This window comes from Ictalurus punctatus, chromosome 3 (assembly GCF_001660625.3).
Source record: "Ictalurus punctatus breed USDA103 chromosome 3, Coco_2.0, whole genome shotgun sequence".
Classification (NCBI taxonomy): Eukaryota; Metazoa; Chordata; class Actinopteri; order Siluriformes; family Ictaluridae; genus Ictalurus; species Ictalurus punctatus.
The window spans coordinates 18,026,333-18,045,421 of record NC_030418.2 but is presented as its reverse complement, the minus strand read 5'-3'; the positions used below and the strand labels follow the sequence as shown (position 1 = coordinate 18,045,421).

At 38.2% G+C, this 19,089-nt stretch overlaps 1 protein-coding gene across 2 annotated transcripts in view; it reads right to left on the bottom strand.

Moving 5' to 3' along the window:
• Positions 1-19,089, bottom strand: part of pcdh15a (protocadherin-related 15a) — a 216,012-nt gene that overhangs the window by 158,176 nt on the left and 38,747 nt on the right. For both annotated transcript variants that reach the window (XM_053679710.1, XM_017464981.3), the window contains exon 3: positions 10,116-10,181. In XM_053679710.1, the coding sequence (XP_053535685.1) occupies positions 10,116-10,181 (66 nt within the window). The remainder of the gene's footprint in view (positions 1-10,115; positions 10,182-19,089) is intronic.

Below are 19,089 nucleotides of genomic sequence, written 5' to 3'. Positions count from 1 at the left end.
GATCTGAATCTGAAAATATACACATGAGCCATCTTACTCAGGAGAGCACAAGAGAAAGAGAGTTGAAGGCACTACCCTGATAAATATTGTAAAAGATTTGGGGCATGCTACATGCTCTCTGACATGCTCTGAGTCATAATGATTTAGATTTTTTTTTCTAGTAAAGATAAAGCCAGATTAGATCTCATTCTAATTCTGTTAGGGATGAGCATTCTTCCTCTGGTGTTTGGCAGGCGTATACAGTTCAGAGAGGGTACTGAATGTGCCTCAAGCAGCACCTGACACACAGTGAATGTAGAATATGTAGTATATGTAGAATATGAAGAGTGGATAAATATCTGACAAAACTTTTTGCACACCTGTTCATCCTGATTTTCCTGAGGTCCTTGTGGAACAAAAATATATTGTGGAAATATATACTGGAAAATAATATGCATTATACTTACTCTATATTTTAAAATATACAGTGGGGTCCAAAATCTGATACTACATTAAAAAGCTGGCTTTTGTAAAAATAACTAAATAAATAAAAAAAAAAAAAAAAAAAAAAAACATTTTAGACTTTCACTAAAAAATGTAAATAAGTAAAGAACATTACTATTTAATATTGAATATTCTGCATTATTTGTAGATCAGTATTTAAATTCAATGTTTTTTGTTTTTCGCATCATTCTATGTAAACTCTAGAGACTGCTCTGTGTGAAATTCCCAGGAGATCAAAAGTTTCTGAAATACTTAAAGCAGCCCATCTGGTACTAATAGCCATGCCACAATCAAAGTCACAGAGATCACACTTTTTCATCATTCTGATGTTTGATGTTTGATCTTCATGATTTTATGCATTGTGCTGCTGACACATGATTGGTTGATTAGATAACTGCATGAATATGCAGGTGTTCCTAATAAAGTGGACAAAAAGTGCATATTAGACAGGAAGTATGACATGCCTGTTAGATTGTGCTTGTGTTCAATCCAGTAAATATTTCATGTACAGACAATGGAAGGACTTTTGCCAAAGTATGGTTCTGGTATTGAGAATTGTGATACTACACTTATCGATATCGTATCGGTATTGAAGTCAAAATTCTGTTATCGTGCTACATTAAATTAGAAAGAATGCAAAATAACAGCATTTTTACTGGTGGTATCAGACCTTTGGACCCCACTGTACTGTACACTGTATGTACAGTTGTAATCAAAATTATTCAACCCCTATTGCAAAAGAGATTTATTGTCAAAATTCAAACAAATTCAAACAAATCAAACGAAAGCAATTGAAAAAAAAAATTGAAAGCAATTCAAACAAATCAAATGAAAGCAATTGAAATTCAACACAACGGATGCTTCAAGTGGTTCCCCAAATTCAACTGAAAATGCAACTTATTATTCAACCCCTTCAGGGCAAGCATCTTTAACACTTCAGTAGAACTTTTGCTGTTATGACCTGCTGCAAATGAGATGCATAGCCAGACACCAGCTTCTGGCAGCATTCCTGAGGAATCTTAGTCCATTCCTCATGAGCAGTGGCCTCCAGTTCAGTAATATTCTTGGGTTTGCGTGCTGCAACCACCGTCTTCAAATCCCACCAGAGATTTTCTATGGGTTTCAAGTCACGTGATTGTGATGGCCCTGTAGAATCTTCCAGGACTTCTTCTACAACCATGCCTTGGTGGAATTTGAGGTATGCTTGGATCATTGTCCTGTTGGAAGGTCCAATGACGCGCAAGCTTCAGCTTCTTCACAGACAGCATGACGTTTCCTCTGAGGATTTCCTGATATTTCAATGAATCCATCTTGCCCTCCACACGCTGCAGATTTCCAGTGCCAGAGGATGCAAAGCAGCCCCAGAGCATCACCGAGCCACCTCCATGCTTGACTGTGGACAGAGTGTTGTTCCTCCTCCAGACATACCGCCGATCCATCATGCAGAAAAGTTCTAGTTTTGTTTCATCTCTCCACAGAACAGAATCCCAAAACTGCTGTGGCTTATTTATATGATTTTGAGCACCAAGTCTTGCTGCAGGTCTCTTGCAGTCACTCAAGGGTTTTCACAACCTGCCTTCTCAGAAATCTGTTTGCAGCCATTGATAGCTTCCTTTTTCTGCCCTGCCCAGGTATTTCATATATTCTCTACCCCTAGCCAGTTCAGGCATTTCTTGTGTTCCAGCTCAAGCACATCTGGTACAACTAATGAAGCTCAAGCACACCTGGTGCAATTAATAGATTAGTTGCATCAGGTGTGCTTGAGACAACACCTGTTTTGCATATTTGTGCTGTTTTTATTCATTCATTTCTATTCAGGTGGTTGAATAATTTTGAAATTGGAGAAATCATTATAAGTTGCATTTTCAGTTGAATTTGGGGAAACCACTTGAAGCATTCGATGTGTTGAACTATTTTACTTGCATTTGTTTGGTTTGTTCATTGCAGTCAGCTGAAAGTCAGTAAATTTTGACAATAAACCTGATTTGCAATGAGGGTTGAATAATTTTGATTGCAACTGTATAGAATATTGTATATCAGATTCCTGCTTCCCATTTTAAAAAAAATCATCAATTACAAAATAATGACTGTGATAAGGAAATGATTAGGACAACATTCCTGTGTTCAGTAATAACTGAACAGATAACAGAATGTACCTGATTTGCTTTGCTGCCTCGTCTATCTACTGGTTACACCTGGAAAGAAGATGATATGCATGATCTCATAATGTTTTTCTCTATTTTGCATTGAAATCTTTCATGAAATGCATAAATAGCCCAGACAATGGGAAAATCTTCAATGCTTTTGCAGTGCAGAGTAAGATATAGTACTATCTATCAATCTATTTACCCGTATAAACCGTATAAACCATAATATATACATAATGTACCCATTCTCCCATATATGGAAAGTGGAAACAATCTGTATGTTGCAAAATATATTTATTATACATTGTGAATACATTACAAAATCCACTATATTAGATGGTGATATATATATGTATATATGTATATATATATATATATATATATATATATATATATATATATATATATATATATATATATATATAATTTATTTATTTATTTTAAATTTTTTTAATGGTAACCAGCAAATGGGGTCAAATGTGTGTATTATTAAACTTTAATTACAGCTGCAAGGTGTGAAATGCAAAGCAGAACTGCTCTCTGCCTCTCTGCAGGAAAACGAATAGCCAGTGCAAAGCGATTTTGTTGCTCCTCATCTTTATTCATCTGACTAACTGTGTGGGGTACAGTAAGTAGACAGTCAGCTCAGCAGCTGACTGTGGCATGTGTAACATGGCATGTGTAACTCATTGCCTTGTGAGGTTGTGAAATTAAGTTAAAGTACAGGATGGAATGATTTGATGTCAGAATGTACCTGCCGAAACACATTTAAAGTGTCACACTGTGCATTCATGCATACTAGGGATGGGTGATATAGAGTAAACTATATCACGATATTTCATGGTATTTTTTGTGGTAACTATATATGAAGATATGAAAATAGTAACATTCAACGCTATCTTTTTGGCCACAAGTCACATCAGCACACAGTGGTCAGTGTTTTAGTTGGAGTGAGGTGGTGGGACAAATTTGATGTGTTTCCTCCCTTTATAATTCACAAACCTTTGATTCTAGGGCTGGGCAATATGACAAAAATATCATATCACAATACTTTTCTATGATAGGACATTTCTACAATACACGATCAGCAACACAATATATAATTCAGCTAACAAACTGTCTACAAAAAAGTAGTAAAATAAACAAAAAAAGGCTTTCTTTAAAGCCTACAAAGACAAAGATGTTTGTTTTTTTTTAAATATTAAGTCAAATCAACGGCCTTCGTTCAGTACTACTTAATTTGTAATTATTAAAAACGTTAAAAAAATACCTCATCATACCAACGATACCTCAGAAAAGTGTATCGCTTAAACATTTATCATGATACTAATAATGTATATATATATATATATATATATATATATATATATTCCTGCCCATTTTGCCTGCATGTGTAGGAGGCAGTAGTATTGAATAATGCCTTTATGAGTTCGTTTTTGTAAGAAGGGTATTTAAGATGGATTTTGTGGGATGCTGATGCCACACTCTTGTGACCCTCTGCCACATCCCTCTGCACCTCTCTGCTCTTGTCTTCAACCTTCAAATGAACACTTGTAACTTTCTGCTTATGTACTGGTCCCAAAACAACAAAAAACAATCTTCTATTTTGTCTACTACTGCAGGATTTCGATGTGCACTCCCCCTGTGCCAGCCCGAGGAACGTGATCTGGCCTTTACTTAAGGCACTTTTAATCAGCTACGGTTGCCATGGCAACCCCTCCCTCCAACATGGCTCAGTGGCTATTTCTCATCAGCTTATCTGATAGCTCCTCATCAACATGGAGAGCTAGCAATGCCTGTGCCAGCATCAGTGATGAATACTGTGTACTAGGGATAAGTTCCTATTTGAATATTCAGTTTTAAAATCTTAAGAAATCGAGTAGTAAATTGGGCGTTTAGGAGAAATATTCAATAGAAATCACAAGAGTTGAGTGCATAACACAGTTGCAGGAAAGTGCTCAATCACCGCGGAGCTATGTGGTTACCTGCAGATGTAAATGATTTGAAAGCAATTTACTGCTTCAGATTCCGTTTTGAGAAGTGAGACCCTGACATGGTCCTGTGCCTTTTTTCTTCTTAAATTTAGATTGTTTTTTTTTTTTTCAAAATTTATGACAAAAAAAGGCACAGGACCATGTCAGAGTATCGGTCTCACGTCTAACATATTGCCATGTGGTATTTTAGCTCTGTGTCAAGGCAAATGTGCAAATCTTTCAATTTTTTGTGAAACAAAGAGAAATGTTTCACCCCATGCAGGGTCAAATTTGTGTTTGATTAAACTTTAATTACAGCTTCAAGGCATAACATGCAATGCAGGACCTGACTCATAGGAAAATGATGGCTTAACCATTGGCAGGAAAATTTGTTGCTCATCTGTATTCAGCCAAAAAATAAGGAGACTGTTAACTTAGCTAGTTAAACATTCTGTAAGTAACTTACCACTTCGTGAAGAATTAAATGTGGAATGTTTAAATACTAATGAGTTTCAACGTCACACAGTAGATCCATGCACAGACATATAAAGGCTTAATGTTTTGTGACATACAATATTTTGTGTGCATGTTTGGATAGTTTGAATATTCCAATATTATCTGAAAAATACCTTTGAAAATTCAAATAGTTTCTTCCTGCACACCAAGTAACTACTGACTAAAAATGAAAATATTTCCAACAGATGGGTGGCTGTGGCTCAGGTGGTAGAGCGGGTTGTCCACTAATCGTAGGGTTGGTGGTTCGATTCCCAGCCCACATGACTCCACATGCCGAAGTGTCCTTGGGCAAGACACTGAACCCCAAGTTGCTCCCGATGGCAACTTAGCGCCTTAACTCCGCTACCATTGGTGTGTGTGTGTGTGTGTGTGTGTGAATGGGTGAATGAGACACAGTGTAAAGCACTTTAGATAAAAGCGCTATATAAGTGCAAACCATTCTATGGGATGGCCATGGCAGATCAGCAAAACGTGTTCCTGAGACCCAGTAAATAAATGCTACAATCTAAACTCTGCTATAGTAACACGAGTTATCAACATGAAAAACACACACCCTTCACTTCCACACTGATGAATGAACAGTTGATGATGTTGTGGTTTTGTAGCAGCTCACCCTCACAAAATAAAATAATAATAAACTGAGTAATCACCATGCAACTTAGCTAACATTATCATTACTTAGAAAACTATTTGCATAAACTTTAGCTAGCAACTCTAAATTACCTTTTGCCTTAAAAGCAGCTTCAACCAGCTGGAACAGTGATGCTCAGCCATAGAGGGCAAACCACAAACCACAAAAGTTAAGCCATTAGCTGTCTGTGTTCATTCACACAAGACCAAAGTTCAAGATTTATCAAAAAAGGTCATATGTTATCACCAGCTAGAGTCAATATAGGTTTTAATATGAATACTATAGAGTCCTTAATGTGAAATAATGATTCCATAAGAAACAGTTCCACTGCAATTTTTTATGAATCTCCAGAGGGAATTCGGGCCTTCAATTCCCAGCAGCCATTGCACCTCTACATCACGGTTACATGGCCACCCACACCTGACTCTCATTCTGTTAACGAGCACCTGTGTGCATTTAAGTCTCGGTTTGTACAGCACTCGGCGTCTGGCTTTGTTTTGTCTAATGTTGTCATGGTGTGCGCTCTGTTTGTTTGTTTCAGGACACATTGTTGGATCAGGGCCACAGAAGAATGGCTGGAGGTTAGGTGTATGTTCTTGCCCCACCCTCCTTCCCTCCCTCCCCTACTGTGGATCTCACTCAGCCTCCTTGCTCGTCTGAGGATGCCGCTCAGCCTAGATGTGCAGCTGAGGATGCCGCTCGGCCTTCCTGCTCCGCACCATACATCACTACACCAGGCTCTTCTTCAGACATCGCCTTCCTGTTTGGCTGAGGTTGTCGCCTCCCTCCTCCTGCTACACGGAGAGCGCCACTCCTCCCTCTGACCTCGCAGACAACTTTGCTCCTCCCTCTGACCTTACAGACAACTTTGCTCCTCCCTCTGACCTCGCAGAGAACTTTGCTCCTCCCTCTAACCTCGCAGAGAGCGTTGCTTCCCCCTCTAGCTCCGTGGTTCACGTCACTCCCCCCTCGGGATCCACCTTGAGCTTCGTTCCCCCGCTGGTTGCGAATTGGCAATCGCTCAGCACCCAAGCCAGGCCAGAGAGATCGTGTCATCTCCCTGCAGTACGAAAGACTGTTCCGCATCTGTACCCCAGGAAACATGGCAAGCGTCCTTGTTATGGCTCTGCGAGAGATGACACGCCAGTGGACTTTGAGACAATTTAAGAACCTCTGGTCTGGGTATCCGGACTTATCCCAGTTAAAGACTCTTATCCCAGTTAAAGAGCACCTGTCTCTATTTAAGTCACAGTTTTTACAGCACTCGGGGTCTGGCTTTGTTTGTCTCGGGTTGTCACGTTATGCTCTGCTGTTTCCTAGGTATTGGTTTATTTGTTTTCCTTGTCCCTGTATGCTTAGTGTCTTTTGTGTTTTGTTTGAACACTTATTAAACTTTAAATCTGCACGTGCATCCGCCTCTGTCTCTGCATTAGTGACTGCAATGAAAAAAGAGAACTTTCTATGTTGCTCCATCAGCTAGAAAAACATAAAACGCATAAGATTATCTTGGCTAATAAAACGGTTTCACCATTTATAAGACACTTGATTTAAAAAGGAACAAAGCTAAACAAAATAAGGCACAGCTCTGTAGATAATTTCAGGAGTGTGTTATTAAAAGTGCACTTTATAGGAAACATTGTGGAAGAAGATCTCAATTTGACAGATATGGCAAGCATAATAAAAGCAGCATGTTTTGATGACCAAACATCAGAAAAAAAGTCTATAGATAAAAGCTTTTTCCTAAGCATCTACATATATTTTTGGCTAAATTAATGTTTAATGTTTATGACTGTTGAGTGATACTAACAATTTAGAGCATCTGGTACCCAAATGTATATAGCCTGTGGTGGATAAATGAGGTGCCCCAGGTTTACCACATAACCAGAATGCTGGACAAATTCAGCAGACATCATCTCAAACCACAACCAACAATTAAACTAAAATCATGTATAGGCAAAGTTGAGATGGTCTGAAACAGAGTTGAAGGCTGGTTATTAACAGCTGAACAAGCATTTCAGATAGAGCTACTGAATGCCAATACACCTGCATTGCCCCAAGACTTGCTTCACCAAATCAAGCAGGCTATGGCAATACTAGACCCCGCCTATAAACCCCTATCTGGCACCTGCAACCTTTTAGCTAATGAACATTCCCCATCACTGCTAAGTCACTACATATCCAGAAGATGTACATTCAGAGAGCTGGGCTCTGTGAGAGACACCAACTCCCAATATACTACACTTTGTCAAGATCTACAATGAATAATCCGTCTACATGCATTCAACTAACAGCACATGCAGTCAAACGAAAGCTGGCTAGAATCGCAAACAGATGGAGGATTTTTAACATAAGCCTCTCTAGATGGTGGTTCATCCAAGGAGAAAGCACAGCCAGCAAAACCAAGATGACAGTGGCAATGAATACTGAAAAAAGACTTGAACTTGAACTAATGACCATCTCTTCTTTCATTTGCAGAATTCCCTATGGAAGCTCACCTGTAGGGCAATACTTAGTCTTTAGCTGTACTTATCTAGGAGCCCCAGAGCACTGCATGAACACGATTCACTGAACTAAAACCTACATGGATGCACTCACCATGCACCTGCTCTCCATTTCAATAAATACTGTCTTTCCAAACCAAGGTGGAATTAAGACACACACATATACATACATACATACATACATATATATATATATATATATATATATATATATATATATATATATATGCACAAAAGTAGCAATGCCAAAAAATGTTAGGTGAAGAATTGGAGCAGGAAGCGAACATGTGTTATTGCTTATTTCCTTTGAACCAAAAGAGTGCTAAAACCTGTTCAAATTCGAAAGCAAAACTCAGAGAAACAAACAAAGTAATCCAGACTGAGCAAATCAAACTCATTAAACTCATGTGCCCCAACAATACATCTCTCAGCAGTCAGTTGTTCACTTTTATCGAAGCCTTCCAGTGCCAGCAGTGTTGTTTTACTTTAAGCCTGCTACCCAGAGGTGACTGATATACCTCCAAGAATGGAAAATGAAATATGTGCACGAAGCGTTGCATGCTGTAGCCAGAATCTGTCACAGGGCAACAAAAAGACAGTGGTGTCAAATGCATGGCTGGGTTCAGGTGCTGTACTGGCAGGCATTATGAGTGTATTATGCAGTGTAGCACTGCCTACTCAGAGACGCTTTATGTGTTAATGGGCCCCAGTGTGCTTTCGCAACAACAAAACACCATCTGCAATCTTAGCGAGAACACACACTCAATCCTCTCACACATACACACTGCCAATCATCACACAGGGCCAGAGTGACAAACACAACAAGTTGCTACACTCTCAGATTATGACCTCTCCGCAATGATAGCTAATATAGCAGTGAAGTTTGTGAAGTTATTGATATATTTGTCAAAGTCTGTACATTTAGCTGGTTCAATTCAAGTTCAACGTTTCAGCAGAAAATCAGGCTGGAATGAACATCAGACCAATTGATTTCTACTACAAGCTGACATTCAAGGGCTTTCAAAATTCTACAGGTGCATCTAAAACAAATTTGAATATTTTGGAAAAGTCCATTTTTTCCGTAATTTCATTCAAAAAATGGAACTTTCATATATTCTAGATTCATTACACATAAAGTGAAATATTCAAGCATTTTTTTTCTTTTAATCTTGATGATTACAGCTTACAGCTCATGGAAATCAAAATACAGTATCTCAAAATATTTGAATTAAATTACAGAAAAAAAAAAATTTTTCCACAGTATTCTAATTTTCTGAGATGCACCTGTATATATATTTTACTACACTATAGTCCAAAAAGCTTGTACCAAAATTGTCCCATGATGTGTTCACTTTCTACAAATATTTACACCCTCCTAGAGGGTATTCTTGATCTGTCCAAGGGGTTTTTCCTTATCATGGAAAAAACTCTTGTCATTCACCCCTTAGTGGTTTGCTATGTTTCCGATGTTTGTTTTGATGTTTAAGCTTATTAATGGCTTGTTTCACTTGCAGTGACATTCTAAATGCAAATGCCATACTTGAAATCAACTCTAGACAGCTAAATCTGCTTGCTTTAATTCCTACACCATTCACCCGAATTGGATATAAATACCCTCAAATTAAAGATGAAACTCTCATATGTATTGTTCAATTTCAACTTCTATATAGACAATGAAAATAACAATAACTTTGTCCAAATATTAATGAACCTGACTGTATTTACTTAATGACCAATGACAAATTTACATATTTATCAGGACTACCAATTTAAACAAACCGAATGCCAATGTAAAATCAGCATGATTTGAAGGTAACGAGCAGTTGCATAACGTAATGGAAGCAAAGAAAGTGGAAATACATACCATTTGGACTCTCTTCATCAATAGTAACAATAGTGGCAGGGGGTCCAGTTCGATACAGCTTACACTCTGTGTGAAAAGAAAGGATTCACAGTCAGAATTGAAATCACTCTCATTTACTATTCAAATTTTATACAAGATGTGGTGTGTTTTTCACATAGTGATGAAACTGTAACTAATGGTTGAATGATACACTATATGGTCAAAAGTATGTGGACACCTGACCATCACACTCATATTCCTCCTCAAACTGTTCTCACAAAGTTAGAAGCACACAATTGTCAAGAATGTCATCTATGCTGTAACATTAATATTTCCCTTCACTGGAACTAAAGGGCCCAAACATGTTCCAGCATGATAATGCCCCTGTGCACAAAGCGAGCTCCATTAAGACATGATTTGCCGATGTTGGTGAGGAAGAACTTGAGTACTTGCACAGAGCCCTGACCTCAACCAACTGAGCGTGTTTGCGATGAACTGGAACACTGACTGCACACCAGGCCTTCTTGTCCAACATCAGTGCCCAACCTCTCTAATGCTCTTGTGGCAGAATGGACAAATCGCCAGAAACATGTTCCAAAGTCTAGGGGAAGGACTTCCCAGAAGAGTGAAGTGTTATAATAGCAAAGGAGGGAACCAACTCCAATATTGGTTTAGAAAAGGATGTTCAGCAAGCAAATCTAGTTGTGATGGTCAGGTTTCCACATACTTTTGGCCATATAGTACATATACAAATACAAATATAATCAAGCAATTAAACAATGCAATTATGATATGACTTTTAATGTAAACATTTTATTTTTCTTAATCACATTCATTAATCCATGAGAAGTGTCTGCCAAAGAAGCATCCGCTAAAGAATGCTAGAGAATGTGAGTCCCAGGCTTCATTTCATCCGGTCAGATAAAAGTCCATAGGTGATTCCCATTTTAAGTTTATGCTCTGCAGTTTTTAGCTTAACGATACATACTTTGCAGGACTGCTAGGGGAGAGACAAGATCATGAAAGGCAACAGAAGAGGAAAAATAATGTGATAAAGAGAATGAGTAACACCTTACCATCATAATGCCAGTCTATGTCAGAGACAGGGTTAGTTTCAGCAGCAGGGGGAAAAGACAAAAGGAAAAAACAAGAATGAAAAGCTTGCTACAAAGATGTCTAAGATTGTAAAGATCTAAAGTCCATAAGGAAAACATCCTTTTCTGATTAACAGTGGAAAAACATGAAAGGCAGAAGCTGGTTAGAAGCAGTCACAATTTTAGATTGAGATTTTTAGGGCGAGTGATATATCGGAGTGTGATGCAACCAAAACACAAAGGAGGAAGAGGAGAAATTCTATCTTAATTAGAAGAGAAGACAATAAACACACACACACCCGAGATAGGATTCTCCTGTTTGCATGAGTCACAACAAAACATCTGTTGCCAGGTGAGAAGGAGTAGATCATTTTCACATTAAATATGGATCATCACACTTGTGTCCCTCTAGCACACAGCAGGCCACCATGTAACAGACACTTCAATGCATATTTAAGAACATTATTCACTCATTACAGGATCCTCAGTAACCACTTTATGTTGGCCAGGTTTTAAGAAGATGGATCACTGAATGAATGAATATTATATTTAATCATGTTTACAAAGTGTGACCAGTATTCCCATCATCTGCATACTGTATACAATTGTCATTAAAGGCTTATTCAAACAATTCATACTTTTTGGACGAATGCTGCAAGTTACCTGTTACTGTAAACTCAAAGAATTGAAAAACTTATTTGTGTTATACATCCATTCACTTTGACACTTAATTAACTGTGTAGCCTTTGTTCCATTACATATATACTGACAAGGCAGTAATATACATTATCCTACAGCACTGTTGAATTCTCAAATCTGAAGGTGTGGATTCATTTTCTATAACAGCAGGTCTGACAATAGTTTTGGCTAAGTTTATACTGTATTATTGTGCTCGTTCTAATACTTTACGTCATCATTTCCATAGTTAAAGCTCATTCACAGGGACTTGTACAGCAGACCCTCCACATAATCTAAGACTAATAACAAAATGATTAAAACTATGTGTTGATATTTTAACAAAGAATAAAATATAGTCAGTCATATTGAAAAGCTTTTGGTTGGGAGACAGCTATTTGTAACAGTCAGTAAGTCTTCCACCATTGGACAGTCTTCATTCAGCACAGTGGGTTTAATGCTTTCTGGTTTCTCAGTAACTTCAACAGAGAGAAAAAACAAGAGGCTGGTGAGCGAACAACTGTTTACAGCTGCCATATCTCGAAAAGCCATAATATTAAAACAACTGACAGGTGATGTGAATAACACTGAATTACGACAGAGCATCCCCTAAATGGCAGGTCTTGTGGGGTGTTCCCAGTATACAGTGGTTAGTACCTACCAAATGTGGTCCAAGGAATGACAACCACTGACAAGGCGACAGGGTCATGGGCGCCCAAGGCCTTCTTGAACTTCAGTGAATGTTTGCACCGTTTGTAATAGTTGTGTATGAGTCTCTCAGTTGTCCTCAGTGTGAAAATATGGATCTCGACATCATATAGCCACTGTAGAAAAGGGGGTCAAATTTGCAGAAGAAGCGGGAAAAGCAAAGAATGTACAGGACCTGGAGGATTTTACTGAAGAACAGTGGGCAGTTTAACTGCTCAGGAGAAACAAGGGACTCGTGAACAACTATCACAAACCATAAATACAGTTGTTGATTATCCAGGTAACAACACAGTATTAAGAACCAAGCATATGTAAACTTTTGAACTGGCTCATTTGTGTAAATTCAGTTATTGTCTTGTCTTGTGGCCTATAAGTAGACATCAGTTATGTGAAATAACTTATTCAAGGCACCACTAAATAAAAAACAAAATGCAATTTTTATAATCCGTCTTATTATTATTATTTTAAATTATTCACATTTTGCAGATTCTGTAAGGAGTATGTAAAGGTATGACCTCAACTGCACTATTGGGAAAAGGCAAGCTGGCAGAGGCAGTGTGATGCTCTGGGCAATGTTCTGGGAAACCTACAAGAACAAGTACACCCCTTCATAGCAATGGTATTCCCTAATGGCAGTGGCCTCTTTCAGCAGGAGAATGCACCCTGCAACACTGCAAAAATTGTTCAGGAATGGTTTGAGGAACATGATAAAGTGTTAACTTAGCCTCCAAATTCTCCAGATCTCAATCCAATCGAGCTGGACAAACACGTCCAATCCATAGAGGCAGCAACTCACAACTTACAGGACTTAAAGGATCTGCTGCTAACATCTTGGTGCCAGATACCACAGTACATCTTCAGAGGTCTTGTGGAGTCCATGCCTTGATGAGTCAAAGCTGTTTTTAGCAGCACAAGGGGGACCTACACAATATTCGGCAAGTGGTTTAATGTTCTGCCTAATCAATGTAATCAAGTGTTTACAGGAACTAACTTGTCTCACAGATGTTCCATAACATTACATTTAATTGTAAGTGCTTCAAAATGTGACATCATTCATTAATAAATTAACATTGTAATCACTGGCAAATTTCTGTGGTAAGAGGAATAACGGTAATGGCCCAATGACATGCTAAAGCTGTCCCATTTGCTTAGTACTTCCAATATAATCTAATCAAACAAGAACTAAAACCATACTAATTATGGGAATGTCTGGGTTCATTTTCAGACGTATTTAAGAAGGGCTATTCTGCAAAATATACACAAGAGCACCCCCATTTCTGTTGTTAGTACAAGAAATCTCCATCTGCTAAGAGAAGTGAAACTCTGTGCTTGCTTTAAAGAGAGACAAATCCATTGTAGAATCTAGGATACTTTAGACACATCAAACACCATACCTAATCTGTAAGATATATTTGCTATGGTAGTGTTAAGTAAGCACGTGCATTTAAATGAACTTAATTGCCCTTTTAAGGAGAAATGCTTTCAGCTGGGCATGCCGTTTAGAGCTGTATAACGGAATTATAAGTGACATATGGAGATGTGGTGGGAGATGAAGGAGGAAAGTTTTAAAGTAGGAAGTGGTATACAGATTACAGACCTCCAGCTGTGAACAGGCAGAGAGAGTAGACAGATACAGCAGCTGCTCATATACATGTACATATTCACAAGCAGAGCTGAAAAAGCACTGAGGATCACAAAAGAATCCCACTAGATGAATACATGCACAGACTGACACTCTCTGTCTCTCTCTTTACTTCTTAAACACACAGTGTCTCAGCTCTGACATGGATAAATAAGATAACAGAAAGATGATTCAGTCCCACTAGAGGGTTATGATACATGATGCAATGACTTCTTCAACACACCAGGCATACACACACACACACACACACACACACACACAAACACACAGTGTCGGACATATGCGTCAGCCTTACACTTCCTGGTTGCAGTGATGTAACCGTTGTCATGATGTGTAGATGATATAAGTGGGTTACAAAGTTCTAAAAATCATATGTAGCACATACAGACACAACAGTACATACTCGCACACACTCACTGCCTAGTGCAAAGCAGCTTATGGTTTGATCCACTTATCTGTAAGTCCAGAGCAAATCCTGAAATGCTAAAAGCTAAAGAATTAGGGTGCATAGAGGGACAGAGGGACCAAATTCAACCCTAAAGCCTGAAACAATTCTCTTTGTGCAGTGATGGGGGAAAAGGCACAGCATGCTAGTGGAGAAAGGTCTGAGGGAGGCTAGAAGAGAGAGATTGGTGGAATTTCACAGTAAATCAGTCAACTCCAAAAACAACCCAAGAGTCCATGAATGAGAGAAGACCTCAGAGTGCAAAATGTGAAGGGGGAAAGTGAGAGATGAGGACAAATGTGGAAGAGGAACAAAGAGCTCCCATATGTGTAAAAGACAGGCTTTCAGAGGATATATAACATCTCTACAGAGAATCATTCTGGAACATCTGATATGGATTTTGTATGTGAGAATGCAGAAAGGAAAACATCAGATCAAACGGACTTGCCTTAACCCTCTAGGTAAACTAAGTGTCATTTTGAAGGCATCAGAAGATGATGTAACCTGCTGAAACTTTCTGCAGTGTTTCCTGGCTTTCTAATGACCACTGTTTGAGAGTAGTTTATGCCTTTAATTTTTAGTGCAGAGGAATCTTTTGATGAGAAAAGGGTGATGGTGTGATCTGGCAGTGTCTGGCCTTTAGAGGCCTGTACCATTTTTTGCATACACCTTCCCTGAGCAATGCGAGATCTGTGAAGCTGTATTGTAAATTGTCCAGTGTGTTTCATCTGACTATCAATGTCAATTCCCATGTTACAACTATAATAGAATTTTAATGATTGCAACTTGTTTTAGGCCACATGAGCTTTTATTATAGGTCAGTTGGGCTACAAGTTGTAAGGTTGAACATTTGTGATCTATAAAAATAAACAAAACGTGTCGACCCTAAAGCAGTTTAACTTTAATAAGTACTCACTCTCATTTCTCATGAGCACAATTATTACTACGCAAACACACAGGGTTTGTTTAGGAGGGTTATGAGGGTTCACCATTAGAAAAACACAGTGGTTTCAGAAGATTAATATTTATCGGTAGTTAGTGCTTTTTTTCTCCAGTAGAAATATTTTGGTTGCAAAATATGGTTTAAGGGGCAGACTGTGAAAGTCCAAACGAGGAAAAAAATAAGATCTGAATTTGCATGATCAGTAATCTTCAAATATTAAGATATCTAGCATAAGGATTAAGATATTACAGGCAATATACACCAATCAGCCATAACATTAAAACCACTTACAGGTGACGTGAATAACATTGATTATCTCATTACAATGATACCTTTCAAGGGGTGGTAAATATTAGGCAGCAAGTGAACAGTCAAACTTTGAGCATTGCTGCTGAGCATGTGCATCCATTCATGACCACAATTTACCCATCTTCTAATGTCTACTTCTCGCATGATAATGCACCATGTCACAAAGCAAGTCATCTCAAACTGGTTTCATGAACATGACAATGAGTTCAGTGTTCTTCAGTGACAATCCCAGTCACCGCCAACAAGTCTGGTCATGCTTGTTACTAATTTATATGCCTGAAATACCCTTAAAATATACTTCATCATGAATGAAGCTATTGAAGAAAAACTATGTTTGACCTTGCTGTGACATTGACCTTGTTTGAATCTATTCTAAAATACATAAAACATAAAGCCATAATAATAAATCAATCAAATTTCCCTTTACAACTGCATTTACTACTACATCAGTTGTCTTCCATAACCTGTTGCGTACTCTTAAGAGATGTCCAAACACTCAACAAATGGAACAATTACCAAAATGACCAAAAATTACATATAGGCTGGACATCAAGATGGGCCGATATGAAATGCTGGTTCCCAACAGAGCGCAAAGTGTGCACACTGAGCAAGAGCAACACTGTCAAGACATTGCTGCACTTAACTGAATGTTTACAGGAAGTCTACTTTAGACCGATTTCAGAAAGTTCATACTCAAATCTATACTCAACCATCTGTAATAATCATGTCAGTAGAGCACACTTAACTGAACTGAATTAAATGAGAGAGAGAGTGAGAGAGAGAGAGAGAGAGAGAGAGAGAGAGAGAGAGAGAGAGAGAGAGAGAGAGAGAGAGAGACTGGCTTGATATATATGGAATGAAAATGATGGGAAACCAGCCTAATTTGTTTCGTCACCATGGTAACGAGGTGACAGGGAGGACAAACCCCATCCTCTTCTCACTGTAGGTCACAGATGATCCACCCTACAAACACATCATTATTTGTGCCAATAAGTGAAGAGATTGTATTTGTAATAGGGAGTCTGTAATGTTAATTAAGTATTAACTCATTACCCACTTGATATTAACAGAATTATTAACTGTACTGTATTGATGAGTACCCACACAATACTTTCTGTACATTTTAAATCACTATTCTACAAACTTATTCAGCAATCGGAGAAATGAATACTGTGGCATTTGTTCTGAGTTCTAGTATGCCCTGTGTATGTATATATTTTTTTTAATTCCACATGAACTGTTTGCCAGTTAATCCTTGTAAGATGTCTCTGTACGGTGCTAATGTGCATTATTCAAAATGCATAATGTAAATCTACAGCACTCCTGCAACGCTCCTTCTCTAATCACTCAAGGAAGTACACTGTAATTAGCACGGAACAAAAAGGAGTGGCTCTTAATTTCATTGTACATATGTATAGTGACAATAAAAGGCATTCATTCATTCATTCATTCATTCATTCATTGCTGAGTTTTGCGTTTATTTAAAGAACACTGTATCATAATGAGAAACACAGCATGCACAGAATACAACAGTTAGCACAAGGCTCAGGTTGCTGCTCATGCTTCACTCCACATGTACTAAATACTTGTAGGTGTTTGTAAGAACACGAGGTGTCTAGAAGTTTGGGAATGGTGTATAACTTGCATTACAGCTGTAGCCATGCTGAATAATGCAGGTTTTATTCTCTCACACCTGGGTTCATGATTCCTTTTCTGCTCTTAAATACATGCAGCCAAGCTCACATAAATATAAAAAAAATAATAAAAAATAAAAAACAAACAAACAAACAAAAAAACAAGATAGTGCTAGTTGTATGATTATTATTTCTTAATGCTTGCAGGCCCCAGTGCCCACATGCAACCCCAAGTTCACATTACGTCATGTTAAAACTACGCCGTGTTACATCATACTTATAGACTCAGGATTACAGACTCATAAAATGAGTACACACAAAAAATCAATTCAATAATAAATAAACGAAACTTATTAGATATAATAAATAATTATTTACACATATGGCTTCTATACATTGGCTCCCAATTGTGAATAGGCAACACTTACAATATGTGAAACTATAAATGGTCTGCACTTATATAGTGCTTTACACTGTACCTCATTCACACACACGGTAGCAGAGCTGCCATGCGAAGTGCTAACTTTGCCATCAGGAGCAACTTAGGGTTCAGTGTCTTGCCCAAGCACACTTCGGCATGTGGAGTCATGTGGGCCAGGAATCAAACCACCAATCCTATGATTAGTGGACAACCCGCTCTACCACCTGAGCCACAGCCGCCCATGGTTATAAACTATAAAGAGCCTTCTATAAAGAGCCTTCTATGTAACGTCCCTTCAGGATTTTGCGATTTTGGGAAATGTTCCAAATTACTGCAGATTTTCTGCAGATTTGGGCCAAGACGCATCATGTGATGACATCACAATACGTCACAAATTTTGAAAAAAAAAAAAAAGAAATCAAGCATTTTTGGCTCAACAATCACAAAAAAACTCAGTGCAATCCTGGATGGACTGTATATTTCTACGTTTGTAACTTAAACAAATAGACAAGAGTGAATGTGCTAGTACATGTTTCATGTCTTATACAACCAATAGCAAAGACTCAACATTACAGCACCTTCTATAAGCAGATAGATTTTGGTACCTGTCTTTTCCAGAGCATGTCTTAGAATTTAGTTTGACTACCAACCCTTTAGTATCAAGATGGACCTCGATTACTTCTTCAAGAGGTCAGGACCCACAAAGGGCTATTTAAGGTGTATAATCAGGTTGCATCCAAATACAATGTTTATATGCGTACAGACATCGGAATATTCCTGTATACGTGGTTTAAGTATGCCTGAGTTGCCATTCCTAAATACCTAGCCTACAGCTAAGCATCTTCTAGCACCCACAATTCCTTGCAGACCAAACATGCGCATATATCTAGCAAGGAATTGTGGGTGCTAACAGATGCTTAGCTGTAGGCTAGTTATTTAGGAATGGCAACTCAGACATATCTGACTTCTGATACGTCGAAAAGCAGGATGTGAATGGGAATTAATGCCTCAGGATCATGTTTGTCATCAGATACAGTGCAAAGCCCCTAGCTATTGAGAATTGCCTCCACTTCACAAAGAAGAGTTTGTAAACTTTTATCATCAAGGATTTACTGATGTGGAAT